This window comes from Ischnura elegans, chromosome 2 (assembly GCF_921293095.1).
Source record: "Ischnura elegans chromosome 2, ioIscEleg1.1, whole genome shotgun sequence".
Lineage (NCBI taxonomy): Eukaryota > Metazoa > Arthropoda > Insecta > Odonata > Coenagrionidae > Ischnura > Ischnura elegans.
Window position 1 is genome coordinate 23,751,907 of NC_060247.1, and position 27,979 is coordinate 23,779,885.

The 27,979-nt window shown below is 38.8% G+C and overlaps 2 protein-coding genes across 2 annotated transcripts; one reads left to right on the forward strand and one right to left on the reverse strand.

Annotated features, from left to right (window-relative positions):
• Nucleotides 1-258: 258 nt before the first annotated feature.
• LOC124153477 lies at nt 259-27,968 on the forward strand. Its single transcript, XM_046526661.1, has 4 exons — nt 259-405; nt 10,998-11,292; nt 13,541-13,635; nt 25,477-27,968. Exons 1-4 carry the CDS (start codon nt 373-375, stop codon nt 26,386-26,388), a joined length of 1,335 nt encoding a protein of 444 aa, XP_046382617.1. The 5' UTR covers nt 259-372; the 3' UTR covers nt 26,389-27,968.
• LOC124153478 (voltage-dependent anion-selective channel protein 2-like) lies at nt 18,312-19,840 on the reverse strand. The gene is made up of 2 exons (XM_046526662.1): nt 19,749-19,840; nt 18,312-19,678 (listed from the first exon to the last, which is right to left on the reverse strand). Exons 1-2 carry the CDS (start codon nt 19,749-19,751, stop codon nt 18,743-18,745), a joined length of 939 nt encoding a protein of 312 aa, XP_046382618.1. The 5' UTR covers nt 19,752-19,840; the 3' UTR covers nt 18,312-18,742.
• Nucleotides 27,969-27,979: the final 11 nt, after the last annotated feature.

The window sequence follows — 27,979 nt, forward strand, 5'->3', positions numbered from 1 at the left end:
TCGGGCCTGCCATCATCGCCCCAAACCTCGACCACCATCTCCGCCTTGAGGCACTGTTACAACAGCTTCTCCTTCCATCCACACTCCCACGCCTACCTCCCCGCCCACCGTCCCCCTTCCACTCTCAAGACCCACCCTACCTCTCGCAGTCGCTCCCTGCTCTCCCCCACCTCCTCTCCCCGTCAGCGGGACACTGCCTTTCACCACCCGAAGGTATTATAAGGGCTTCGCGAATCACGGGGTAATCATTTTGCCAGTTGTGTTTGCTCCTATACGGGGGTGTTTTTACCGTCGGGATACCTGTGGCTCGCAGGTCGGGGGGATCAGTGGGAGGTTTTTCTTTTCTCCTCCCGTCGCAGATCTGGACCAAAAATGACGGAGTTCAGGACGATGAGGACACTAGCGGTGAGTAGTTAAAAGACTTTCCGGAAGTTACACATTGTCTCCACAGTTTCTCGTCTTCAAGAAAGTTTTGAGAACTGATCGACCGTGAGACCTTTTCTCGTCGCTCCGCTGAGTATAGAAATGCGAGAGAAGTGCATCGGGAATATGCTTGAAAATGAAAGCGAAGAGGCGGAATCGAGGGCAAATAGGTATGCTCCTCACTGGTTCAAGTTTAGGTCAATGAAGAAACGTAAAGAAACACGAGTGCATAGTGGATCAAGACGATGTTCGACCCTTGAAGTTTCTGGAAATGTGAAAAAAAAACTCTGTATTCACATTAGTGCGGCGGTCCAATTCTGTGATTATGTTGTGCCTGAGAAGTGTCCATGGATATTAAACGTGATTTAACCCGCAGAAAAGTGACACACATCCGATAGGATTCATTGCGGGAGGGGATTCAGAGGGGATAATTCATTGAGGGGATCCAGAGAAATGGTGGATTAGAGGACATAAAGAGGTTTGAACTAATCAGATCTCCTGCTGGGCAAAAGGATAGCATATCAAATAATGCTGTACAAAAGGCAGCAAAATAAGATTTCATACATATAATGAGTAATATTTATAAGTCCAACAGTATTCTGGGTTCCGATCCAAGATAATAGGGTGGTTTCCTTCATCAAAGAAACCGAAAGGCATTGATTGCGATTCGTTACCCACCATTACTGTATTCATAATACACAAATTATTTTGTTTTAGAAATACTGGGTTAGACGAATGGCAATGGTCCATTTTTATCCTCATTTGAAAAGGGCCAGATTGGCGCCCATGCGATGCCACTCCACGTGACGTCACAGGGACCTAGTTTCTATACGAGAAGATAGGAGTTATACGTCGTCTGAGGTTACCATTGCATGCATGAGGCGCAGAGCTCAGGGAAACATGTCTTAACAATCACTTATTCAAACTGGCTAAGGTCGGAAAGTTTTCCTCGTTTGATAAGTTATTAATAATCCTTAATTAAGCCAAGCGCTACCAGCCAGCAGGGTACTAGGCTAGCCGCTAGCAGCCTGCGTCGTATCAGCGCTAAGCCTCGCCTCAAGGTCACCTCGCAGGGCGGGAGGGGGAACCAGAAATACGTCACGCGGAGAGACTTCCCGACATTCCTACTTAGCCGTCGCGTTTTCGCGCGCTTGAAAATTTTCACTTTTCATTTAATCGCGAAAAATAGATATCGTCATTTAAAAATCTAAAAGCGTGAAATACGTACTCCAGGAGTAATAATCTTTCGATTTAGGCAATAAAAAAATAATAGGAAACCACCCTATTATTCATTTTAGAGTTGATACTTCAGTGCTACCGAAGATGTTATAGCAAAGCATTACAGTGAATGACAATTGGTAGTGAACAAAAGGAAATAACTGAAAAATAAAAGGCATATGATGGGTGGACTGAAAAAAAACGAAGTGAGTGACTTTAAGGAGCCACGGGGAGTAATTGTGAACCTCAGGATTGAATGAAAATTATTAAGGCTCATGACTATGACAAGCTTACATAAGTAATGGCAGATCGGTAAAAATTCATTGATATACATAATGTGACCTCCAATTTTATATTATACTAGTAGAATTAGGCCGCGTCAAACTCGAAAGGCAAAAACATCTAAAAAGAGAGAATTCTTAACAAATATACGACTCGCGCGCGCCTTGCTTAGCTACACGCAGAAAAGGCGAAATTTTTTAGGGAAAACCTTTGAACCGAGAACACACAATATGAAATTGGAATAAAATTAAGTCTTCTACGCTTGGGTCCTACGATGCAAAGACATCCCATCCTATCACTCTAATTTGAGGCTCCCATGAATGTAGGATTATGAGAAAGGGGAGGTTAGAGTGATGTTTATCTACATGGATAAGAGAGAGACTAAATTTTAGACCGATTAAATTATTTGGCGCATGCGCCTCTATTATTATAAAATAGTGATTGGATGCACATGTGAGAAAGCGATGCAATCACTTTTCATGTTTTAAACACTTCATCAGGAAAGAGATTTGTACGCAATTTCTACTATCTATCGGGAAGTACTTCAACAATTCCATTGAGGAAATAGATTAAAGATTGAACTGGAGCTTTATTTTCAAATTTCTAAGTAAGAGGGAATCTCAAGGAATGGGATTCGCAATCACGGATCTCACTCCTCGCTCCACAATGCAACATAAACCGATAAGCAAAAATTTGGCGCGGCATGCAGACAGTAACTTAATCGCATTTCCGCAAACTATGTACTACCCAACACCGCGATGGCAAGGGAAAATGGCAAACGTCACTGAGATCGGCAATGGCGCCTATATATGTCAATAGTACGCCCGTATAATATTCATAACACAGCTTAGCAAACAATAAAATCACGAATTTGCAATACTTGCTTCTATACTTAAGTCCAGTGTTCCAACAACTACAATCGATTATTATCATATATACCACCCCTTACCCCACTTTGATGATTTCCCCCACGGAAAAATTCATACTTAGCAGCTTTATTTTCATTATATCTAACAAACCCAAGTTTTGCGCGCAGTCATATCACACTGTCAGCTACTGTGCTCTTCCGCTAAATTTCGCTTTAATAATGATTACTCTACTCCAACTTTAAGTTCAACTATTAGAACACTTGACCGAAAACTCAGAAATACCTAAGCTCATATCCTCAAATAAAAATGATTTTTCTATAGCGAAATTATTAATTTGTCTTAAGATATACTATATACACTCATACCTCGCTTAGCACAATTTCGATAAGAGCAATTTCCATACAGCCATTCCTCGGGGAAACACCCCAAAGCTGCTTAGCCTAACCAAATAACCTTTCATACTATAATTGATAAAATATGAACTTGAGCTAAGTACACACGAAATTACACTCATCATTTCACGCATGTTAATAGTATTCCTTGCCTCATATTTTATTCTTTGTTTATATATTCGTCGAAATCCATTGCGGCGCAATGGCCAAAAACAACGCTCGTCATGCGCCCAGACAGCCGACCTACTGAAGAGAAGGTGATTCCAATGGAGCCATACGGAGGAAAAATCAAGGGAACAATGGCAAAAAATAGAAATTCGGATAGAAAAGTAAAGTCATCAAGGAAAAGCATGCACCAAGAACAGAAATTGAAAGTGATCACTTGCTTTGAAAATAAAGAGCGTCAAAGCGTTATTCCGCGTAAGTTCAAGCTCACGATGTCGACATTCCGCTCCATTATTCTGAATAAAGACGAGATTAAAACGTCAGTGACATCAGCCGCACTAACTTCAGCCAAGCGGTCCAGGGGCGCAGCTAGGAATTAAGGCTAGGGGGGTTTCAGGCGCAAGTAATACTCGGGGGATTGGGGGTATTGCATACCCGCCAGGGTAAGTGGGAGGTGCGGAGGCCTTCCCCCGGAAAAATTTAAGATAAATGGTTCATAATGGTGATTTTTACGGCCTTCTGAGGGGTATTTCACTAATCCTCACACTATTCAATTAGCAATAATAATCCAATTAAGTAAAATAGATTTAACTTAAAAATTTCTGTGAGCTCTGGGGGGTGTTTTATCCCCCAAAACCCTCCCCTCGCTGCGCCACTGAAGCGGTCAACACGTACGCGAAGTTCACTGCTGAAAAAAACGGAAAGAGTTCTACGTACCTGGATTTATAATAAACGGTTGAATGATGTTCCTCTATCCATGGGCGCAGCTAGGAGTTAAGGCTGGGGGGATTTAGGTGCAACTAATAACAGAGTGTGTGGGGGTATGGAATACCCACCAGGATGAGCGGTAGGTGCGAGATTAATAAATAGCGGAATTTTAAGATAAACGACTCGCAATGGTGAGTTTTACGACTTTCTGAGGGATATTTTATTAATCATTACACTATTCTATTAGTAATATCAATCCAATTAGGTAAAATGGATTAAATTTAAAAATTTCTCTGAGCTCTGGGGGGGTTTTATCCCCCAAACCCCTCCCCCCCTCGCTGCGCCACTGCCTCCATCACAGGCAGGTATTTGTGCAAAAACTTGGCCTTATTTGAATGTATGAAAGAATAAGATGGTCAAGGGCGCGCCCAGGATCAAAACTAGAGGGGGGTTACCTGTGGTCGTTCAAGTTATAACACAGAAAAGGTTATGAAACCAAAATTTCAAGAAAATTGTTACCGCGGTTTATTGGTTTTTTTAATTATTTGCTCAGAAAAATATTTTTTTAATTAGGTGCATTTTTAATACTACTATCCCTTTTCTTGGATTAAAAGAAAATTTGATCAAAAATTTCGTTTCGAACTAAATTTAATATTGTTTATAGGGGGGCAGCTGCCCCCTCCTGCCTCCTGGGTACGCCCGTGATTGCTCGAGACATTTGGTGGAAGCTCCGGTTGGTTCCAGAATTTTAAATTTCGCGCTGGTGTTTTAGTGCTACGATATCTGCAGGTGCTGCAATCACAGTGGCCGCAACATTTTCTAATGAACTCCAATCTGTGATTGAGAGTTGCTCCTTTCCCCTCAATTAGTTTTTAATGTTGACGAGACGGAATTGTTTTATAAGAGAACAGTGGCGCCGACTCCATGGGGCTTGAGGAGGACCGAGCCCTCTCAAAAATTCGTTATGGGTGTGAGGAAAAAATGTGTCAGGCTTGTCGATTTTCCCCGGAGTGTCCAGATATCGAGATTCGAGTTATAAGGGTTCTAATTTTGATCAAACGACTCTTCTAAAATGCTTAAAAAAACTTAAAACTCACTACCTACTCATAAAATTTCCCGGTGAAAGATCCCCGGTTTGGGCCCCCGATATATTTTGTAAGTCGGCATCCCTGGAAGAGAATGCAATCTCGTTCATTCATTTTCAGGGAAGAAAAACCTGAGTTGGGTTTCAAGGCATTAAAAGACCGTTCCACGTTGCTGCTAATGTCTCGGGGGACTTCAAATTAAAGCCAGTTATGATTTATCATTCACTAACTCCTCGAGCAATGAAATGGTAATCAAAGTACCATTTGGATGAGCAACAAAAGCGCCTGGGTGACACAATAATTGTTTTTCGAACGGTTCATAAATTCGTCCACAGCCGGCAATGCATTACGAACCCCTGAGATATCATGTTCCTACATGTTAGCCCACCCGCACGATAGGAGGTACTTTCAAATGCACGTAAGATTTTTTTTAACGGGAAAAAACATCTTTGAATGTGTGCCTACTATCATTAAAGATTTTTTAAAACTATAAATGTTTATGTAAATATGATCTTCTATGGCTATTAATAGGTATGCATATGGTTTATAGGAAATTCTATACCCAACAATTGTGCCAACGGGAGCGCATCCCTATCTTCCCTATGATAAAATGCTCTCGTGTGATGCAAATTCGATTATCTCAAAGACCCCAAGGAACACATCCCTTGCGCTAAGCGAGGCATGGGTATATACCTTTTTTAGAGGGCAAAGATAGGAACACCAAACAAATTAGTCAGCTACGAAGAAAATCACTCGACTTAGTGGCGTAACTATGGGGGGGGAATGATGGGATGGATCCACCCCTAAAGCCGCAGAGAAATTAAAACAACGTTTAAAACTGTTGTCTAGTTTTGACATAAAATAGTTGCATCTGCTTAAGGTTAAATTTTAAGTGCCAAAATGGTATTCCCAGGGATGTCATTTATCAAAAATTTTCCGGGGATCCCCGTTGCTTATGGGGGGGGGGGTCCCTAGTCTAGGTCCCTTCATCCCCCCCAAAGCATATATGCTAGGAATATATGTTCCTAGTTACGCCAGTGACTCGATTTGATCAAGTTTCAAACTCGGATCTCTCGATTGATCGATCGATCAGGTAGGTACGCTACCAGTCATAGGCAGATTTAAGGAGGGGGCACGTGCCCCCCCAGGCACTTTAAAAATAAATGAGATTTTTAATAATTATTGATAAATTCTATAATTTAATATATATGTTATAAATATTTAAATATTAATAACTTTTACAATAAAATGAAGAGAATATTTCTTAGAGTAATTGTTGCACGTAGTTTTTAAATCCCAATTATGAGAAGACCGTTTGCCAGAGAGAACCTGGTGCCCCCCTATCCCCCCTAGGAATCAACCTAAATCCGCCCTTGCTACCAGTCATACATTACATTATAGTCACTCAATGATTAGTGTGACAAGCATATTACCTAATCCACAGTGTGAGGAAAATTAAGGGTGTGAGAGTTGAGGGGCACTAAGGTAGGCCACTATGCACAGACGGATTTAGGGAGGAGCAGGGGGCGTGTCCCCCCCCAATGCAATTGACAAGATTTTTAAACAGCACAGTTATCATAACATTCGCTTTGTTTTGTGCATTACAGAATCTCAATCATTTGACTCTTACAACCAAGTCAGCATGACATTTTCTGGTTATAGGTCGTTCGCTAGTCAGCATTCGAAAAAAATATCTACCGAAAGGGAGAGGGGCTTGTTGGTGGCGTTTGGGGGGAGTGCCTTGAAGTGCTTGCAGGCAGGAACCATCCCTGACAACTCGGTGAAATGCTATCTGTCATCTTTCCTTCCTCTCTGTACATGCACGTCCATGGAAATGCATTTGTGCAAACAGCTAAATCCTGAACTCTGGGATATTTCTCCACCTTACCCCGATTAAGAACATATCTTCGCAGCAGAATGACAGAAGATCATTTGAATGGATTTAATGGCATTAATACACATCCATAAAGACATTGTGTCAAAAATAAAAATCAATGATTTACTGGACACCCTAAGTAGGAAGAGTAAAGAAAATTGTCGTTCATGTATATACATGACCATAGAGTAAGTATATAATTTACTTACTCTATAGCATGACTTATACATATTTTCACATTTATACCTTTTATATTAAAATAAAGAGTATATTGCGCACAGTAAATGTTGAATGTAGTTTTTAATCCCAAATATGAAAACACCGTGTGCCTTGTAGACCCTTGTGGCCCCCCCTTTCCCAGAAAGAAATCCTTGATCCACCCTTGCCACTATGGCCTACCTTCGCCCCAATCTCTCTTGGGGGGATACTCAATGGCTGGATACACACAGTCTCCAGCTACCAAAGGTCAAAGTAGGAGAAGTAGGTCTAGCCAATATTGAAAAGACAAGATCGGAAATCAAATATTTTTTAACACCTATACTGGTGGTTATGATAATATTGGTCGATAGCTATATCAAAATAAATACCACAATATATCACCCCATAAAATACTGAATTACATCCAACTTATTGTAAGTATATACAATGACAAATAGCATATTTATTGTTTAGAGTATTGTACACATATTATTTATCACATAGTATAATTGGGAAATTATTGGGTGATACATCGTGATATTTATAACGGGAGCCATTATTTCACTTTGACTATCATGCGATGTGCCGCAACTTTTATCGGAAAACCATATATTGCAAATGTTCAATTCTTAATATTGGATCCCCAATACATCAAAATATCGTCCTCCTTTCTAGGGAGAGGAAACCATGGATAGTGTTAGCCAGCCCTAATCAAAAGGCACAATGGGGACTATGGATTTACATATGATATGACGGATGGGGTAAAGCACTTGAAGTACTTTCCATGCAGCACCAAAAAAGGGAATAGGATCCATTCAAGAGAGTAGATGACAACTTCAAAATATTAGATAGGGTCCATGAGTAAGGACTTCAGTCACCTCACCAACACAATCTTTAGCTACCAAGACCTAGTAACCTTGAAAATTAGTAACATTATTACACGAATACTTATATTACGTGGAGGTTTTGGAGAAATAATGGGATAGAGGAGAAAAAGGTTAAGATATACGAGGGTGGTTTGAAAAGTTCTCGGAATGGAATAGAAAAAATGTTCTTACATCACTGAAACTTATTTTATTTTTCACTATAGTCCCCTTGTAGATTACTACATTTGGTCCAACGATATTCTAGTGCGTTGATCCCATCTAGAAAATGAGATTTCTCTAGGCCTGCAAAATAGTTGTCAACACCGGCTATTAGTTCCTCATTTGAAGTAAATAATTTTATTCACCAGGTCCACCATCAAAAATTTCAGTTTTGGGAAGAGATGGAAGTCTGACGGAGGCACATCAGGTGAATAAATTGGAAGTGGCAACAATTAATACCATAGTTCGTGTTATTTTGCCATGGCGACAGCACATATGTGCAGGTGCGCTTTGTATTGATGAAAGATGACTTTCTTCCTCGTTAAACCTGGCCTTATTTCGCGTATATTTTGTTGCAATTAGTCCAAGAGGTTAGCATAGTATCCACTAGTAATTTTTTGCCAAGTGGGGAGACAATCTATAAACAGAATCCCCTTCACATTCCAGAACACTGATGCCATGACCTTTCCAGTCGAAAGAATTGTCTTTACTTTCTTAGATGGTTAATAATCATCATGTTTCCACAGCTTTGGCTGTGTTTTTGTCTCTGGGGAATAGTAATGGAGACAAGTTTCATCTTTGGTCACAAACTGGTGCAAAAAAACTTGTTCGTTTTCCCTAAAACGGGTCAAACATTGTTCCGATTTGTCCATTCTCATGCGTTTTTGATGCACCGTCAAGAGTCATAATTTTTTTCATCAAGACTCATCTCGCAGATAATTTTTTCATTTCTAATTTTTCCGTTAAAATATAATATACCCTTGTATATGAAATCTGGCAAGCAAGAGCAATTCCACCAACTTTCAATCGGCGATCCTCCATTACCATTTTGTGCACTTTTGCAATGATTTCTTGAGTAGTGACACTTCTTGGCCGACCTTTGCGCGGACAGTCATCTAAGCTCCCCCGGCCAAATTTCATTCTTTTGTCCTCTTGGCAACAGTTGAGTATGAAGGAGAAGAGTCCCCTAGTGTATTCTGGGAAACGGCATGAATGTCCTTTGCTTTCATACCTATTTTTACGAAGTACTTAATCACTGCACAAATCTCGATTTTTTCCATCTTCGCAAATCACTATGCGGGAACAACAAAATAGTCACGTCAACGACACAGATCTTTCCCATGAGCATTGATGTGGCATGTGTTTACAGCGATCAGTCCTATAGATATAACGTGAAAAGTTCATTGCACTAGCGCTGACAACTCGTGGTGATTCCGAGAACTTTTCAAACCACCCTCGTAATACGATAAGGTATAAAACGTAGGTCGCATGCTGCAAGTATGAAAGACACCTCAATTAAGAAATACAAGGAATCAAAGATAGGGAGTTTGCATGGATAACCTGCAGAAAAATCAAAGGGTGGGAGCAGACACCTGTGCACAGTCATAGAAAATGAATTATTCATCCATATATGAGGAGCCCTTCATTATCATCTCCACTTTGAACTTGCTAACACAAATTGGGTGATCAGAGGGACTCTCCCAATTTGGAAAAAATACCTTTGAGAGGTACCCACCAACTTGGTGGATTAAGCTATCGAGACCAGAAATCAAGAGGATTCCTGAAATCAACCCATGACTTGAACTGTTTTGAAACAAGACGTTTGTTAGAGTCCTTGAAAACTTCAGGATAATTACAAAATATGCCTGATGTGTCAAAGCATTTCAAATTATCAGCAGTAAATCTATCCTGTGCCATAAAATCAATTCAATATTCTTCACAAGGGCATTCCCAGGATCAAAACTAGAGGGGGACAAGCCGTGGTCATCCAAATTGTAACACAGAAAAGGTTATGAAACTAAAATTTCAAGAAAATTATAATACCACTTTACTGGTTTTTTAAATTATTAGCTTGAAAAAAATATTTTTATTTTTACTACATGTTTTATACTAATATCACTTTACTTGGATTTGAAGAAAATTGCTCATCAATTTCATTTTGAACTAAATAAACTTTTGCTTCTGAGGGGGGCAAGCTGCACCCTCCTGCCCCCCGCTGGGTACACCCATGATTCTGCATCACAAAAAATCACAAATAATTTCTTTAGGTTCACCCTTTCAAAGGTTTGTTAAAATCAAAGAGCCTTGTCCAATGGGTAGCAGCTCCTTCACTAAACTACGATCATCACCCAAAAGTGATTCCTTTCTTGCCAGGGAGGAGCCAACTTTCATCAGAGCAAATATTTAAAAGTATATGCATATATGTACCACTACGTGCTGGCAGCATCAGAAGGTGCTAATGGCAATCAAGGTGGTCACGACAATACCAATTTTGGTGATCGGCTGATTCTCCAAAATTTTCTATTTTTTCTTTTTGCCTGAGATAATGGCCTATGAACTTGCACTACTGAGTGGTTTTGTTACTCTGAAAACACATTTATCTCGGTAAAAAATTATGAATCATGATTGCTGATAAAGTTATATCATGTAATGACTATGCAGTCAAGTTGTTACTATAAAGAGTGAATGAAACAAAAATATTTATGAAGTTTATGTGCCTTTACACAAAGTAAGAGATCATTGGGAAAAAAGGTTAAAAAAAAAATTGTGGCTTCAACTGGAATTCTCCTGGTTAGCCTTGACGGCCCAACCACGATCAAAATTGGATATGCTACAGCTGAGCAAATTGAATAAGGGCCTATACCATCCAGTCCACACTTTACCAGTATCATAATGTTTTTAACATTTATCCACAGTTGGCGTTCCTGTTTTCCCTGGCAGCAAATGCACAATATATTACACAAGCTGAGAAAGGAGTCAAAGTGAAGCAATCTCGGTTGTCTGAGATGTCACCAAGAGCAGGACCGGACAGACCTAAAGCAGTATCAGTGCCACTTTCAGTCCTGACACCACTGACAGCATTAGGGGGATTAGGACGACATGTGACTATATCACCAAGTGCACAGAAAGCCTCACCCTACATTCAACCACAAATTCTGGGCCTGGGTACCGGCCAAATTGAACCACAGGTGTATTCTCTGTCCCACACAGGTATGTACAATCATATCCTGAAGTTGAATTGGACTCAATCTAATGCAATATATTGAAAATTTCACTTTAAAATTGTTTCATGGGACGATTGAAACTATCAGTAGCAATTTTATCAGTCAGAATAATAAAGGCTGAAGCCAATAATTATGTAGCTACTAGGAATTAAAATTTAGGCCTCTTGTTCTTAATTTCTAGCTTTTTTGATTAGCCTGGCAAGTGCAACCTATTCACGAGTATTGATTATTTCTCAACATGAAGGAAGTTTCCGACAGTAATCTCCTGACAAAAACAACGCCACAAGTTACTTATTGATGAGTCTTCACCAAGGCAAAAACCACTTAGGCCATATACAAGAGGATCCCTCATTTTTAACACTAAAATTTGTATTACTTATCTTTGCACTTTTATTACTTTATTACTTATTATTGCACTCAATAACATTTGGACTTCCGTCTCCGATAAACCCGTTCTAGGACGCATGATTCACTGAGGGAATATGCACTAACAATAGTCGAATAATCGCTAAAGGCAAAATTTTTAAAGCAACCAGAGAATGATTCCTAAAGTGCTAGGGTACTGTGCGTCACGATGCGAGATGCAGCAACTGCGCTAGGCTTTGAGAGACTTTCTCTTTTCTGTTGCTTTGTTTTGGCCTGCATCGCCAGGCATGGAAAAGGTGACAACCAGAGCTCAAAACAAAAATAAATATCAAAAGATATTGAATGTACTGCTGACATTTTACGTGTATGATCTACGTACATGCATTACTAAGATTCTACAAAAGACAACAGTACCGATCAATTTTCAACTGACTGACTGGTTTCGAAGTTAGCAGAGGTTTGCATTGTTTACAACAACTCCGTTAATTTTAGTGGTATAAACAATTTATTTTTGGCAAACTGCTAATAATAGATGTGGCCTCTTTATATCAAAATTGCAAGTTATAGGAACAAAAACTATGGGAATGCAAAGCACTCAAGGTTGGGCAACTTGATTTTACGCGCAAAAAACAGGTACTTTTTTGAGAAAAAATTAAGTACAGGAAATACTATTGAGACGAAATTTTTTTAACGTAAATGAAACAACTTAAAAAAAAAACTCTCTTTCGTATGCTTATTGTGGCATTGAAATTGATTGCTTTGTTTAGACGCTAAAGCTCCTCAAACTCGGGTATCTTGCCTTTTTTTTACAGACAGTAAGTATTTATTTGGGGACAATAGGTACCGTGTATATCTAATTATAGTCCCCTTTCTTTCCAAAAATGCCTTTGGTAAAAGAAAAGGGGGGGACTGCATTCCTGTGCATTTTAAAATTTTTTCCCAAAACTGAAGCCTCAAAATTAGGGGGGGGGGGGATTACATTCGGTGGGAGAAATACGATTCTTACGTTTATAAAAAACAAACACTGCGGTTTAAAAGGAAATAGCATTTTTGGATAAAAGAAGCACCCTAAATATGTATATTTATGGATCATTGTCCAGAAAAAATATTTGATAAGGATATTTGTTAAAGAAAAGTCAAATAGGGTCAAATAAGAAGACCCTTTACAGCACCAGAAGAAGGTCCTCAGAAGGTCAGAAAACATACTTAATGTCACGCAAAATTTTTCTATGATGATAATGTATTTGCTAGCAGGCAGTGGCAGATCCAGAGACGGGAGGACCTACTAGGCCACCCACCTAGCCCCTCCCCTTGTCTCTATCCTGATTCTGCCACTGCTAGCAGGTAGTACATATTTTAATATATCTATAACTTTTGACCCATGACAAGGCACTACTATCAATTGATTCCCAGATAGAGAATTTTACTGTACAACAATAACCACAATTCTAAAAATACATATTAAGAATATATGTCATGCAAATACAAACGAAGCATTGAACTTAGGGAATCAGCCTAACTAATGCAGATTCGAAAAATTTCCATATTGGAAGAATTAGGAAGGTGACCCATGGCAATTTTGATGTAAGTAATTATCTTGAATTGTTATTTGGATGAACTAACTTTGAAACCTCTATTATTCCAACTGACAAGAAATTTTATGGAAATAAAATGAGATTCTTTAAAAATTTTAAAATACGGAGATTTGAGTTTAATAGGGTTCTAAGTAACATGAGGTAATATGTGCATATTGCTTAAAAATCACACAGAAAAAAGCAGACAAATAATGACTGATACAAAAAATTTAATTACTAATTTTTTAGTACTAATTGGATGATTTTTTTTTTCATTCACATGAATAATTGAAGGAGCGCCATATCTACAATCTCAGAAGCCAAGAATAAAAGGTGGTTATGCTGTACAAGAACCTTCTCAAGAAGACTCCCCAGAGCCGACAACAAAGGCAAGTTATAAAAATTTAACTAATGGTGTCCAAAAAATTACTAAGTCATATGCTTAGTTATTAGATGCTTCAGTTCATTCAAGGGCAAATATTACAGCATCTGAACTTTACTCAAAATTAAAAAAAGTCCCATGGAAAATTTTCTCCCATCTACAAGCTAAATGCAATATAATTTATAGCTTTACTTCCACGATGGATGAAAGGTGGATTCAAATTCCTTATTCCTCCCTAAAATAAAATGCTGACAGCTTACGAATTAGTTTCTAAGTTACTAGTACAACAAACTGAGAAAAATCCTAATTTAATACAATCTTTCACTAATAGTCATCTCATCATAAATGGAGTTGGTAGAAGTGTGAGTAGGAAGTAGCAGATTTACAGACAGCAGTGGGGTTTCTAGTAAAATTTTCATTAATACGTACAAATATTCATTTTTTTTAGGCTTTCATTTAATGCAATTTAACTATGCTTACTTTTACCAGAAAAATATACACTACAAATGGAGGGTACAATAGAAACAAAATGGTCATTGCAGAATTGCTGCTCCCCACTCAGTCACTTAACTCAAGTTAGTCACAGTAAACTGTAAGAGGAAAAAAGTAGAACTTTTTCACTATAAGAACGCATGGCAACTTGTGAAACGAGAATTATGTAGAGTGGAGGACCATTGAGGAGTATGCATCAATAATACATACCTTACCAAATTGACACCTAAGGCTTTCACTGATTGGCTGTTTAATTGTCAAGTACTGACTTAGGTTGGTAAAAATATAGAGGTACAGGCCGAATTCCAATCTGAGAATACCAACTGAGTTCATACAACAGACTCAAGAACTTCTTCAGGACATACAAATGAACTGGAATGTATCTATGGACAACCAAACTGGTTGTACACTGATTCAGCTGTAAAAGAACTACACATATGTACTTAAATTAAAACAAATCACTTAGCTCTGCATTGTGCTGAAGGATATGCATTAAATTTATAGATAAAATGATAATTTTTATTAAACTGATCGTCTTATCATTAGTAGATCAATGCTAAGAGAATCATCGAGTCTATAGGAAAGTTGGAAGAATTAATTGGCATTGGGACAGAGGATATCATATGTCAACGAAAAGCTTCAATTTTGATTAAATAAGTTACACTGCAAACATAATTAATAAATTAAAAATCAGAAATACTGAAAGAGGCTAACCCCACTTGAATTTAAAAGCACCATTTTAAACTATCTGCTGGTTGAACATTAATGCATAGAATTAAACTTAAAAAATCACATTTAATGAGAAGAAAACTTTAGAAGCCCACACAGTAACCAGGTAAACATATGATCCCAAAATAAGGTGATAAACGTTCTATTTGAGGCTTTTAAACATAACTGCATTATGTTTCAAAATAATTATAAAGCTAAAAGTTAGCTTAGGTTTATAAAACAACTCTTGAAGAACATATGATATGGTCATATATTAGGCCTGGATCTGCCTTGTTTCTTCAGTGAGGCTGCAAGTCTGGTGCGGCTCCGTAATAAGCCTGCAACTCTACCAGCAGTGATAGTATTGTTGCTGTTGTGAAGTTTGCCCAGAGTTGAAAAAGAGACCCCACTTCCGGAAACTGTGGAAATTTACGCACCCCTAGTATATATGATAGCGGATTGGAATTCCGCCATTAACTAAAAGCTTGGCATACATACAGTAAATCCCCAACAGAAACAAAAATCCATAAAGAGAAATTATACAAAATCCTCCTCATGAAAAAGTCATAGCCCTGATGCCAGGACCTTTCTACGTAGAATAACGGCATAAATATTAATATATTGTTTGTTTTACGTAAATTATGAGCATTACAAGACATTTAAGGAACACACCAAGAAATACCTCCCGCAACAAACCTCAATACATAATTACAAAATCTCCTTAAGTTCAACAAAGTCCACAAGAGGGCTCCAGAGTGGAAAACTTTCTCTCTTTAGCAAGATACATATTTTACTTAGAAATTATTTTCAACATATTTATGTGCAATTTTACTTCTTCCACATTCTTCCAAGAGATTTTATTAATTGTGACCTATAGTCTAATTTTCACACACCAATTGGGTGTTGCCAAAAGCTGTGCAGCTTATCAGAAGCAGAAACTTTCAAAATTTGGAGGTGGTGGATATTTTTAGAGACTGCCCAAAATTTGACTGCTTTTTGGAAGGGACTTCAAGTACAGCACTCCGCCCATCATACGGGACGTTTAGCCATGGTCCCCTTGGTGTCTTTTGTGAAGAATAGGCTAACACCAATACCAGGTTTCTCTCCATCCCTCATTTCCTACCCTTTCAACATGACATAAACGACCTCAGTTGTCAGTCGCCTCCTCCAAATACCATACTGTGTTATGGTTGCATGCTTAATTTGCTACCACATTCAGATTTTCTCGTCCCTTCAAAAGACGTTCCAACATCAGTCCAATCCACACACACTCATTGCTCATCCTCCAAAAACACAACTTGTTAGCACTGATGTGCATTAAACCCCTTTACTCTGAAGTTGCTATTTTCCTGTTCCCGCAGAAGTCACTATATAGATGATTTACTGTGCACACAAAACAAATAGGGTGGTTTCCTATTATTTTTTTATTGCCTAAATCGAAAGATTATTACTCCTGGAGTACGTATTTCACACTTTTACATTTTTAAATGATATCTATTTTTCGCGATTAATTGAAAAGTGAAAATTTTGAAGCGCACGAAAATGCGACGGGTAACCATGAATGCCGGGAAAACTCCCGTGTGATGTATTTCTGGTTCCCACTGCTGCAAGTGAGGTGACCTTGGGGCGAGGCTTTGAGCGCTGATACGACGCAGGATGCTAGCACGTGGCAGAGTACCATGCTAGCTGGTAGCCCTTGGCTTAAATAAGGAATGTTATTACCTTATCAAACGAGGACAACTTTCCGACCTTAGCCAGTTTTAATAGGTGATTATTAAGACATGTTTCCCTGAGCTCTGTGCCTCATGCATGCATTGGTAACCTCAGACAATGTAAAACTCCTATCTACTCGTATAAAAACTAGGTCCCTGTGACGTCACATGGAGTGGCATTGCATCTGGCCTTTTTCAAATGAGGATAAAATTGACCCTTGCCATTCGTCTAAACCGGTATTTCTAAAACCAAATAATTTGTATATTATGAATACACTAATGGTGGGTAACGAATCGCAACCAATGCCTTTCGTTTTCTTTGACGAAGGAAACTACCCTATTGTGGTAAACTCCCAAAAATCTTCCACATCCTATGAAAGATTACATCGTCAGAACAGAATGAGCAATACTTGATCTCCACCCTGAGTACTGAATTCCCAACTACAGCAGACTCCCGATCATCTGGCTGCGGTATATCCATGTTGCAGATTATCCGTGCATGATTTTCACTCTTGCTCAATATTGTCCGCGATCTTTACAGAAAAATAAATTCGGACGCAAAATCATCGGAATCACTGCATTAATGCTAGGATACACCGGGCTTATTATTTCTGTTTGAATCCCATTCGTAATATGGAAGCGATCGCCGTCTACGTGGTATGGTGCCTGACGGTACAGTTTCCGATGTCACGCGGTGGTTTTTAAGCATTCCGGTGAACCACTTTTCTGTATCCCTGATCGCACAGCCACGGATGTGTGGTTTTCGAAACCAGGCCTTACATGGAGCATTATTAATAGGAGTACAACCACGTTATCGCCACTAAAAAGATCGCAAACTGGCGAAAAAAGCTCTCAATGAGTCCGGGAAGCACTCTAAAATAACAGAATAACGGCATTAATATTAATATATTGTTTGTTTTACGTAAATTATGAGCATTACAAGACATTTAAGCGAAAGTTTGGGTTATCCGTGTTTTCAGATTCGATTATTCGTGCAATCTCTCCCCAACATTAGCCCGGATAATCGGGAGTGTACTGTAGATACGACAAATAAAGTTTCTCTCACAGCACATAGGCATACTTAGCTGAGAGCACAGAGATCAATGAAGCAGCTAGAACATCTTACACTGAGCAAGGTTTTCGACGCCGGATGAAATTCGACTCATTTGTGCACTGGAAGAAAAAGAAAATTAAATATATCACAATAAGCCAATAACTCCTTAGATTCTACTTTGTCTTATTTGATGCCACCACTTAATAAAGGAAACTGCATCACATCTGCAAGCAGAATACAAAACAATTGGACAATATATTACTAAAATAAAAACAGCAATGGCTTAATTTGAATAGCCTAGATACACTTTTCAAATGAGTTAGGAGTTCTTTTAACATGTTTAATACAGGAATTTACGTAAACAGTGGGTGTTCCAGGATAAAACCATCAAAGCAGTCAAACTACAGCCATACTTTCTCCACCACAGCGATTTCAAAGCCTCACTTTTGGAACAAATTTTCAAGAACGTTACTCGTTATTACATATTTGCCAATTATTTCTGTCTAATGCAATAATAGATTCATGATTATTGTTCATAGAAAAAGAGGAAAATAAACCATTGTCTTAATATATGCATGCATTAGCTTACCACCAAGTCCATGCACACACAGTTCACAGAACGGCTTCACAAAACAGCTATTATATGGAATTACAAATTCCAAAAAATGAACAATCTCAACTCTCAATGAAAGTATGTGACAATTTGAGAAATTGTAATCATTTGCAACAGTCATTTATTGTAAGAAATTTTTACATATATGAATAAGCAATCACATCATGCATGAAACATTGAAAACCTCTTGCTAGGTACTGCAAGTGTTAGTCACTATGTGTTATAACTTAATACAGAAAAAAATTAATGAGTTATATTCCATTCAGAGAACCCAGCATGCGTCAGCAAATTTAAGAACAACACTATACAAGGCATGAAGGACTAGAATATTAGCATTATATATGAGCAATATAGATTTCAATTTTCACCGCTTGTAGCAACAGGTAAAAATTAATGAGAGACAATGACATGAGTGGTCAAACCCCTCCATCACAACAAATAAAACTGAGTGCAACGACCCAAAGGAATACTCAATAATTTCAATGAACCAATTACCGCCTGGTACTTTCAGCGATTGGTTGTGTCTTAATCTGCATTAAGCTTCCAAGTCCAAGGCCATACCAATTTTGTGACCTCCCTCATTAATACTTCTCGCATTAATTAGGGCAGCAATCGTAAATGAAATACCCTCACGTATTTTAGCCTGTAAACTAAGGCCGACGCCACATGATTCGTCCACTTTGGCCCGTAAGGTAACATTCTCATCAAGATCGTATTTGCAGCCAATACCGAATGTAGTCGCTTCTGAATCGTCAGATACCCAAGCTAATTGCACTCCAGTCTCCAGGTTAGGTTGAACCTTACGATAAATAGTCCCAGTATATTCCTTTAGTTTGTTAACACTCGTGTGCAACACAAAATCGCCCATAGAGTAACCAAATGCGAAATTGTTTTTCGATAATTCTGAGTTTTCAGATGAGAAAGCCATTTGATATCCCACCATAAACTTATCGTACGCGAAAACCGAACTGCCGCCAACAGTGGAGTCATCGGTTCCTAACCCATCCACATTCATAGTTAAAGCTAAGTTCTCCATCTTGTATTGGGCCTTCAAAGCACAGGATTTATCCCCTGTATCCGCAGAGAAAGATGTAGAAATGCCTAACTTTAACCCATCAACCAGGTTATCTTCATGTGAGACTCCAGTTCCAAGTGTGCGACTTGTGTCCCAACTTTCGGAAAAGGTGAGACCATGTTCTTTCATTGCATAAGACGATGACATATTCCCGAAGAAATCTCCACTGTCATTGTTTAACGAGCCGCCAGCCTTCACCTCAGCGAAATCTCCGATTTTCGTTTTGAAATTCAATTTGACTGCACCCAAAGGGTATCCTCCGCCGAAAACACCGCTGCATTCTCCCCCAAGTTCATCATACGTCGGAGCTAACTGGTTTTTAGGTTTGGGTCTCTTGGGAAGCTTTATGCTGTCGAACACATTTGGATCAAAACCTTCACCAATTACGCATTTAGCCTGGAAATAAAATTAATTAGGAATATCTAAACGTTCAAATTAAATTAGTCAATACGTATGAATAATTTACCATTAATGGAGCCGGTAACTACAATTTTAGCGAGGAATCCAAAAAAATAATAAATCACCAAGAGGCTGGTGAGCAATCTTCACGGCTTTACAAATAAATGAAGGCACTCTGCGCGTCATGCGCAAAACACTGGATGGGCTGTTGATGACCGTGGATGTAGTATTAATGGTTTTTAGCGAAAAATATTTTACTGAAATTCTATAATGACGATGGGATGATAGGAACAGTTTTAACTATTAGATATACATTAATAGATTTTACCAATTAATCCCACTGGCTCTTTTTCTCGAGGGCTGTGTAGGTAGTTTCCAGTAAAACTAATGGTTGGCACTCAAAAAGATTCGTATGGTGCGACAGTTCATGGGAGGTAGATTCTTCTTCAATTCCAGGTTATCCACTATACGCCTATCTGGAGATTCTTCTGCGGCACCCTGGATACTCTGATGACTTTCTTCCTGATAAAATTAATGCAGTTAAAACCAAACCTGCAATTGCATGGTTTAAACCAAAATCATTTGTAGTCACTCGTTTTTTCTCACTTAATCACCTTCTATCCACTGTAGCAAATCACATTTTCTACCAACCCACTATTCTCACCAAATAACTCAACCAGTTCATGACTTCTAATTAGCTCCACTTATCACCCTATAGTGCTATACTACACATGCCTCAACCCCTGGAATAATTGTTTCTGCGTGTATCTTTTTAGAAATCACCTCTTAAGTTCTCATGTTTACTGACCAATCACCGCCAGAAATAAAATATTAGATTTCAAGAGGGTTCTGAAAGTATCTCTTAACAGATAGAAGAGGTTTTTTGAATCTTATCGAAAACCTCTTTGGAGAACATATTGCTACACAATAGGGATTTTCTAATGGTTTCCAAGACTCTGGTTGGAGGTTTTTTCTGGTGCCTAATGTAAAGGTGATGATTGGGTTTCGTAACTGTTATGAAAAGGTTTTTGAAGAGATTTGTAAAAGTTTAACTTCAGTGGATTCATAAAGGAATACAATGAAGGGCACTTAAACCACTAGAGAATTTTTTTGTCAATCCCTGACTTTTTCAATGTAAACATTGCAACAGCAGGGTTTTCAAATGCCGTGCAAAACTTTGCAGCCACTTTCATTACGTTTTCAGGAGGATTTTGATGAAATGCTCTGAAAACCTAGCCAAAGTCTATTATTATTGGCTCATGATTTTTGTCAGGGTGACTTTTGGCTTTATGGGTCATTCACTTACATCTTAGGTTCTTAATGAACAATTCCTATATCAATATTATTGAGAATTGCCATATAAGGTATTGTGCTCTTGAGGACTATCAAATATTGCAAAGTTCTAGAAAGAGGGCATCCACGGAAGCCACAAAACCATAAACCGATTTAAAAGCCACCATATAAATGGCAGTGAAATGAATATTAAATGCCATGAGACATTTAGATTAAAAACTAATAACCAGGATAGTAAAGTGCTCAGCAATGTCTCCATGAATGGCCATTCATCATCCATCCAGTTCATGGTCCAGAGGAATTTGTCCATGCGGCAAAGCATGATAAATGCCAAAAAAATTCCCAATAAAATGAATAAAGATCCTGACTGGTGTAGAGGGCAAAGCATTAATCTTGAGAGTCAGTCTCATTGCATGGTTCAATGAGGTCATTCACCCAAGACTGGAAATCACAATAGATCGAAAGAATTCACCACCAAGATGATTCTCAGAACATGGCAGGCACACAGCCAGGTGGGGGGACGGCTTTGGCCCCTGAAATATTTTTCCATGTGGTGATTGCCTATGACCCACACAGCCATGCATTTTTGGGTTGTAATATTTCAGAATTATCACAAAATTACTTATAAGTGCCTTCTTGAGGCATAAAAAAAATGTTCAACCCTATCACTGCCATGATAAAAATAAACTCCTCCATTGTGGAGAGGTCTACCCTCTAATGAGGGTAAGGGAAGGATAGGACTACCCTTCAGCAAGGGTAGATGGAGCATATTTTAGAACATAGGTGGGTAGACTTTATCCTCCCTGGAGTGCAGGGTAAGGGTAGAAGGGTTTGGCCAGCATCAAAGAAGGCTAGGAATACCCTACCCTTCCTATACACTTCATCAAGGGTAGTCGGAGTGTACTTTAGAACATCGGTGGGTAGGCCCTATCCTTCCTGGAGTGTAGGGAAAGGGTAGAGGAAGGGTTGCGCCAGCCTAAATGAAGGGTAGAGGAAGGATAGGACTACCCTTCCTATACCCTTCAGCAAGGGTAGTTGGAGCTTATTTTAGAACATTGATGGGTAGGCCTTATCTTTACTGGGGTGTATGGGAAGGGTAGAGGAAGGGTAGGACTAATATGAAAGCTAAAAAATCCATAAATTAATATGAAAATATAAAAAAATTGACAAGCAACTAAATTAAAAGAATGGGGATGAGTTGTAACAGTAATATCTAAAATTATAACACAGAAAAAAAATTAGCCTTCACATGGACTTAAACCAAGGACTCACTCATGGAGAGATAATGAAGTAGCATCTTAACAACCTTTATAGTACAAAAGTTATAGTACAAAATCTTAAGATGAGAATATCTTTGGCACCTGGGCCTGTGTGGAAGAAAGTCATAACTTTTTCTACCATAACTATTTAGTTTCAGAGAAAAACATCAGCATTCAAATCCCGAACATCACTCTCGCGACGTCTCATTGTCAGCCACACAGATAGGTTACTTATTAAATATGTGAATAAAAGCTCTTCTTTAAGAGCTTATTCTCACACAATTACAGCAACTATCGTGTATATTATTCCTTTCCTTAGGGGACTTTTAAAGATTGGTGTGCAGCCCGTTTATCTTTGCTTCCAAAGGCTTCTTATGTTATTTTACCAAACTCAATACCATTGAGCAGGTGAAAGAAGCTGAAGAGATACTTTTAGGATATGTTTTCCTCAGCAATAAATACCAAGTCCAAAGGAAGGGTAGACGAAGGATAGTCCTACACTTTCCTTATATGTACCCTTAATGGAGCATATAGGAAGGATTGACGGATGGTAAGGGAAGGAGTTCCAAGGAAGGGTATATGAAGGATAGCCCTACACTTCCCTTACCCTCAATGGAGTGCAGAGAGAGGGTACATGGAACGTAAGGGAAGGAGTTGCAAGAAAGGGTAGATGAAGTATAGGCCTACCCTTCCCTTAATAGATGTTGGACGAAGGACAGATGAATGGTAAGCGAAGGAGTTCAAAGGAAGGGTAGGAGAAGTATAGGCCTACCCATTCCCTTAATGTAGTGTAGACTGGTGTTAAGCGAAGGAGTTTTCAGGAAGGGTAGAAGAAGTATAGGCCTTCCCTTAATGCAGTGGAAACGGATGGTAAGCGAAGGAGTTCCAAGGAAGGGTAGATGAAGTAGAGGCCTACCCTTATCTTACCCTTATTAGATTTTGGTGATAAGATAGACGGAAGGCAAGCGTAGGAGTTCCCAGGAAGGGTAAATGAAGTATAGGCCTACCCTTCCCTTAATAGATGTTGGACGAAGGATAGACAAATGGTAGGCAAAGGAGTTCCAAGGAAGGGTAGGAGAAGTATAGGCCTACTCTTCCCTTAATGCAGTGTAAACGGATGGTAAGCAAAGTAGTTTTCAGGAAGTGTAGACGAAGGTTTGTTCTTCCCTTCCCTTACCCTCCTCGGAGTGTAGAGCGTGGGTTGAACACCCACCATGATGGCTACTACCCTTCCTTTACCTTTCTTTTACCCACCATGGGGGAGTTTATTTTTATCAGGGTGCTGTGAACATACCTGGTACATTCACATGGCAGGCTGCTCTGAACTTATCTTTTCTTCCTCCCTGCCATGCGCTCAGCACTTCCGCCGCATGTGAGGGGCAGGTCTACGGAGATTGAGCAGCAGCTAAAGGGTTAAATATCCCATGAATTTATCTTCTCTCTAGGAACTTTGTACTTCAGAGAATTACATTCTCTGTCTAAGAACGTACAAAAATGAAATTTCTACGTGAGGATAATTCCAGTAAGAGCTTCTACCAACCCTCATACGGTTAAGTTTGAAGGTACCTAAATCTAAAAAAAGTTTGTATGTAAAGATTCACCACTAAGTTATGTTATATTCAACAAAATATTTCGAAAATATTAAAAATTTAAGCATGCTTTCGAAGGTATGGTCAGTGATGGGACTAGGAATACATACAGATATGAAACTTACTTTTCATTTTCCTTTAATGTACTTCTTTGTTTCATTCTTCATTAGATTACTATAGCTCTTTTCTACATTAGAGATGAATACATTACACTCTCGTTAATACGAACAACGTTATTACGAAGTTCTCGTTTTTAAGAAGCGAATCGTTGGTCCCGACGAAAAGGCCTATCCAAGCTACAGGAAAAGAAAAGTTTTTACGAAATTACGAACCTCAGTCCCGGTCCCGGCGGTCACAAAATCAACTTTATTACGAAGTTCCACCCATAAGCTATGGCATTTAGATGTATATCCACTACGCTAAATTTTAATAATCACGCCACGTTTAAGTTCTCCTCGTGCACTGTGACCAAGAGCGTCATTTATGGTTCTTTCTTCACCATACGCGCAACGTCATATAATAAGCTTCATTCCTGGGGAATCATGGTGGCAGACTCATTACAGCTCGTAAATTTGATGTAAAGTTAGTTCTCTCCCTACGCACATTCGATATACGAAACTTCAAAGATGCCATCATTCAAAAATTTCAAATTTAGAATTTGGCGCCTTTTGATTTGGCCGTTGCTACGCGTAGAGGAATCCGTACTCTGGGCATAATCTGAACAAAGTATCATTGAATTCGGTGTGACGTTAGAACTGTTCAGCGTTTCACCCGTTGTTACTTGCCGCGGAGAGCGATTTTTTTCGGCTCCGGCTGCGTTGCACGCCCAGCTAGATCAGTTCGTCACAATCGTGAGTTAGCACACAATTGTTATGATGTGTTGCATGCTGCAGGAAAGCCGCACTCCTCGATGCCTTGCATACAGTCTGGCCAGCGAGAGTTGTCCGATGACGGCACAATAGGAGGTGCGGATAACCCTGCGCCAGCACGGTTTGCAGCCAATCGCTGTCCCACAAACGCACCTCACACCATAGGCTAGTCATACAACGTTGTCAAATGCATAAAGAGCAGCGAAATAAGCCTGATCCACTAAAACATACCCTTTCTTCGAATCCCCAAAACAAGTGATTCTTCCACTGGGTCCTTCACGCTCGTCGTCCTTTCCGTTTCCTTTCTTCACGGAGCCCTTTATAGGCGTTTCACTTCCTTACCTGACAACGCTGCCCCGACCTAGACTGTTCTGCCTGTCATCCGACAACTCTCGGCGGCCAGACCGTAGGTTTATCAGCTTAGGGACAAGGTCTTGGAACGCATCTAGTTCGTAAATCGGACTTACTGTACTCGAGAGGATTTCAACCCTCGATTACGTCATGCCGCATGCCGAAACTGAAACGAATTTTCCTGTTTATATATATTTCCGCGTAATTTAATCGCGTTTATCACATGCGGTTTTTTTCGGCGATTCCCAAAAGAAACGTTCATACGAACTTCGCTATTAGGAACCTCCAGTTTTTCGGTCCCGTGAACTTCGTAATAACGAGTCTACTGTAACTGTTCATTTTATAAGCCCATTAAAATTATGTAATTCTGAAAATAATAGCATTCCTTTATCATTTAATCAAACTGTAATTTTACCTAACTTTCTTATTTCCAGGGCTATCAATTTGGTCTTGAAAAACTACCTTCAGAAAAAAGGAACTCATTGGAAGCTCAGCAATACCAGAACCCTCTGGTTATTCAACAATATCAAGCAACACAGGAGCAGGATTCTCTACCAGTTACCATCTATAGTTCACCCCAGCAACATTCACAAAGGAATCAAATAGTATATCCCGCACCAATCACTTACTACCAAGCTAACAAACATCCAACACAAGAATTTTCCCCTCAACAGCAACTCTATGATGAAAAAGTCAATACTCAATACATTCAAACAGGTTCTCCTATTGTTTCAACTACTGCTTCACCTCCAACAACGATTCATTTAACTTCCGTTAACTCTCCAAGTTACTCAAGCTCCACAGAAGCAGTCTTTCCCGATTCAAATAAACAAAACCAAGAGCAAATAATATATAAGGATGGGGTTGCATATGAAGTTGTGAACCCACTAAACTATCGCCAGCCTGCTGCTTACTACTCTTTTGCTCTGGATGACTCGCACAGATCATCTGCTCAGGGGGGATTTGAACCAGTATCAACAGACTTATATCAAAATCAAGTTCCCCAAACGACCACAGAGAAATCATTCCTTCCTATATCTAGAGGGTATCCTGTAGATTACAACCCACAAATTTCCACTGTACAAAGTGAAAATGCTGGTGTTTCAAGAGGTATCTATGACTCCAATGCACCAATCCTAGCAATAGGTCCACAAGGCAGAGATAGGGTAGCTGAACCAGAGGGAATATTTACATATATCCAGCAACCATTTTTAGGAGCTGCCAGTTCCGGTGATACCAACTATAATGGAAACCAGGGTAACTTTCTGCGAAATCCTATTGAGTATGCTTCACCTTTTGCTCGACAAGAGCTTTTGGAGTTGAGGCAGAAGAAAGGATTCTCGTAAATTCTCAGGTTAGGGTGTGTTTGTCATGCATACATGCAATTGCTAAATTGAATGAGTCCCTTTGATTTACGTAAATGAATTAAAGATCACATCCATAACTAAATATTTTCCATGACCACTAGCCATGGTAAATTATTTTACTAAAAGCACATGTTATCAATCTTGTGAAAATGCAAAGGGCACTAACTTCCAAAAAAATATGATAACCAAATATAAATTATTTTTACATGCTACTGAGAGGCTGGAATCCACTAGGTCAGAGTATAATCAATTCATGATTGCTAAATAGTAATAAAATTGCCTAGTAGTAAAAAATAAAAGTTATCGACCAAAATAAAGGAAACTGAGTTATTATATATATAAATGGTTAATCTCCAGAAGACTACAAATAGATACTATAATACAAAATAAAAAGATGATGATCAATTGGATGGATATAAGACACTCTCAACCTCAAGCATAGCTTATCACTTATAATTTAGTAAACTCAATACCTGGATTACCTTCAATAACCACTAGTTGATACATACTCATATCAATTAAACATGATTTCTTTTTGACCAAATTATTTGTCTTTTATTACACTTATACATACTCCTTCTTTAATACAGACACACAAAGAATTTTTTATAGAAGAAACCCTAAGCTATAAGAAGCAAATCACTTTATGCATATCTGACCGACAGATATGTATGTAGCTTTTATCCCACCTGTCATGATTAATAATCACTGGCCCCCATAAGGGTTGACTTTGTGCTTCATTCATCACAACCTAATGCAGTAATAATTTTAATGCAACTTCAATAGCATTAAATTAACAATTATTAGCTCTTACACCATGTAAGTTTTTTGCCATACAATTGCTTCCCTCAATACTCAATGGATTCAACGTGTTTCAACTGGGCCTGATGTCCCAGAAAGGCTCTTTAGAGACTTTGATCCTATTTATATCAGATATATATTTTGGGTAGATATGTTTAGACCTCTCTCTCACCACCCAAAGTTAATATGCATGTACCTATAGCATTTGCCAAAGGAGGTTGTCAATATTTTCATGTCTACGGGCTACATGTTCAAATTAAACCTCTATTTGGAGTTGATACTTGAACTTTAACATTATACTGTTAGAGACCAATAAATAACAACATTAATTTACCCAATATGTACTCGCTCATTGCTAGCATTTTCACTGTCTGAGGAGTTATGTTAATAAATACCTAGCTAATAAACTTGTGAGCTGCATTGAATTTTTCAGGGGCTAGGCATGATGTGTTGACTACGACCCCAAGAAAATATGAATGATCATTCATAAAAGACCACCTGTGTGCAATGTAAAGCGACGGGTCAATTATGGAAATGCTATAAAATTTATATATGTTTAGCATAATGAGTGGGACATAAAACTTTGAAGTCAATTTGTTTGATGGCTGCATCTCTTCATCATTAGAAATGATACCTATGAAATTTACATAATTGACCAACGGCTATCAGCAAACATAAGGCAAATGTGAATTTAGACGTGTAAGTTAGACTTAAAATAATTTGTAATGAGTTGTCAGAAAACAAAATAAATTTCTTCACATATCATGTA

What these genes read in the sequence shown, in the direction of transcription:
- LOC124153477 (XM_046526661.1), top strand. Translation starts at nt 373, where the DNA reads ATGACGGAGTTCAGGACGATGAGGACACTAGCG. An exon ending in GGACGATGAGGACACTAGCG is followed by an intron (nt 406 to 10,997) that starts GTGAGTAGTTAA and finishes ATTTATCCACAG; the next exon opens with TTGGCGTTCCTGTTTTCCCT. An exon ending in CCCCAGAGCCGACAACAAAG is followed by an intron (nt 13,636 to 25,476) that starts GCAAGTTATAAA and finishes TCTTATTTCCAG; the next exon opens with GGCTATCAATTTGGTCTTGA.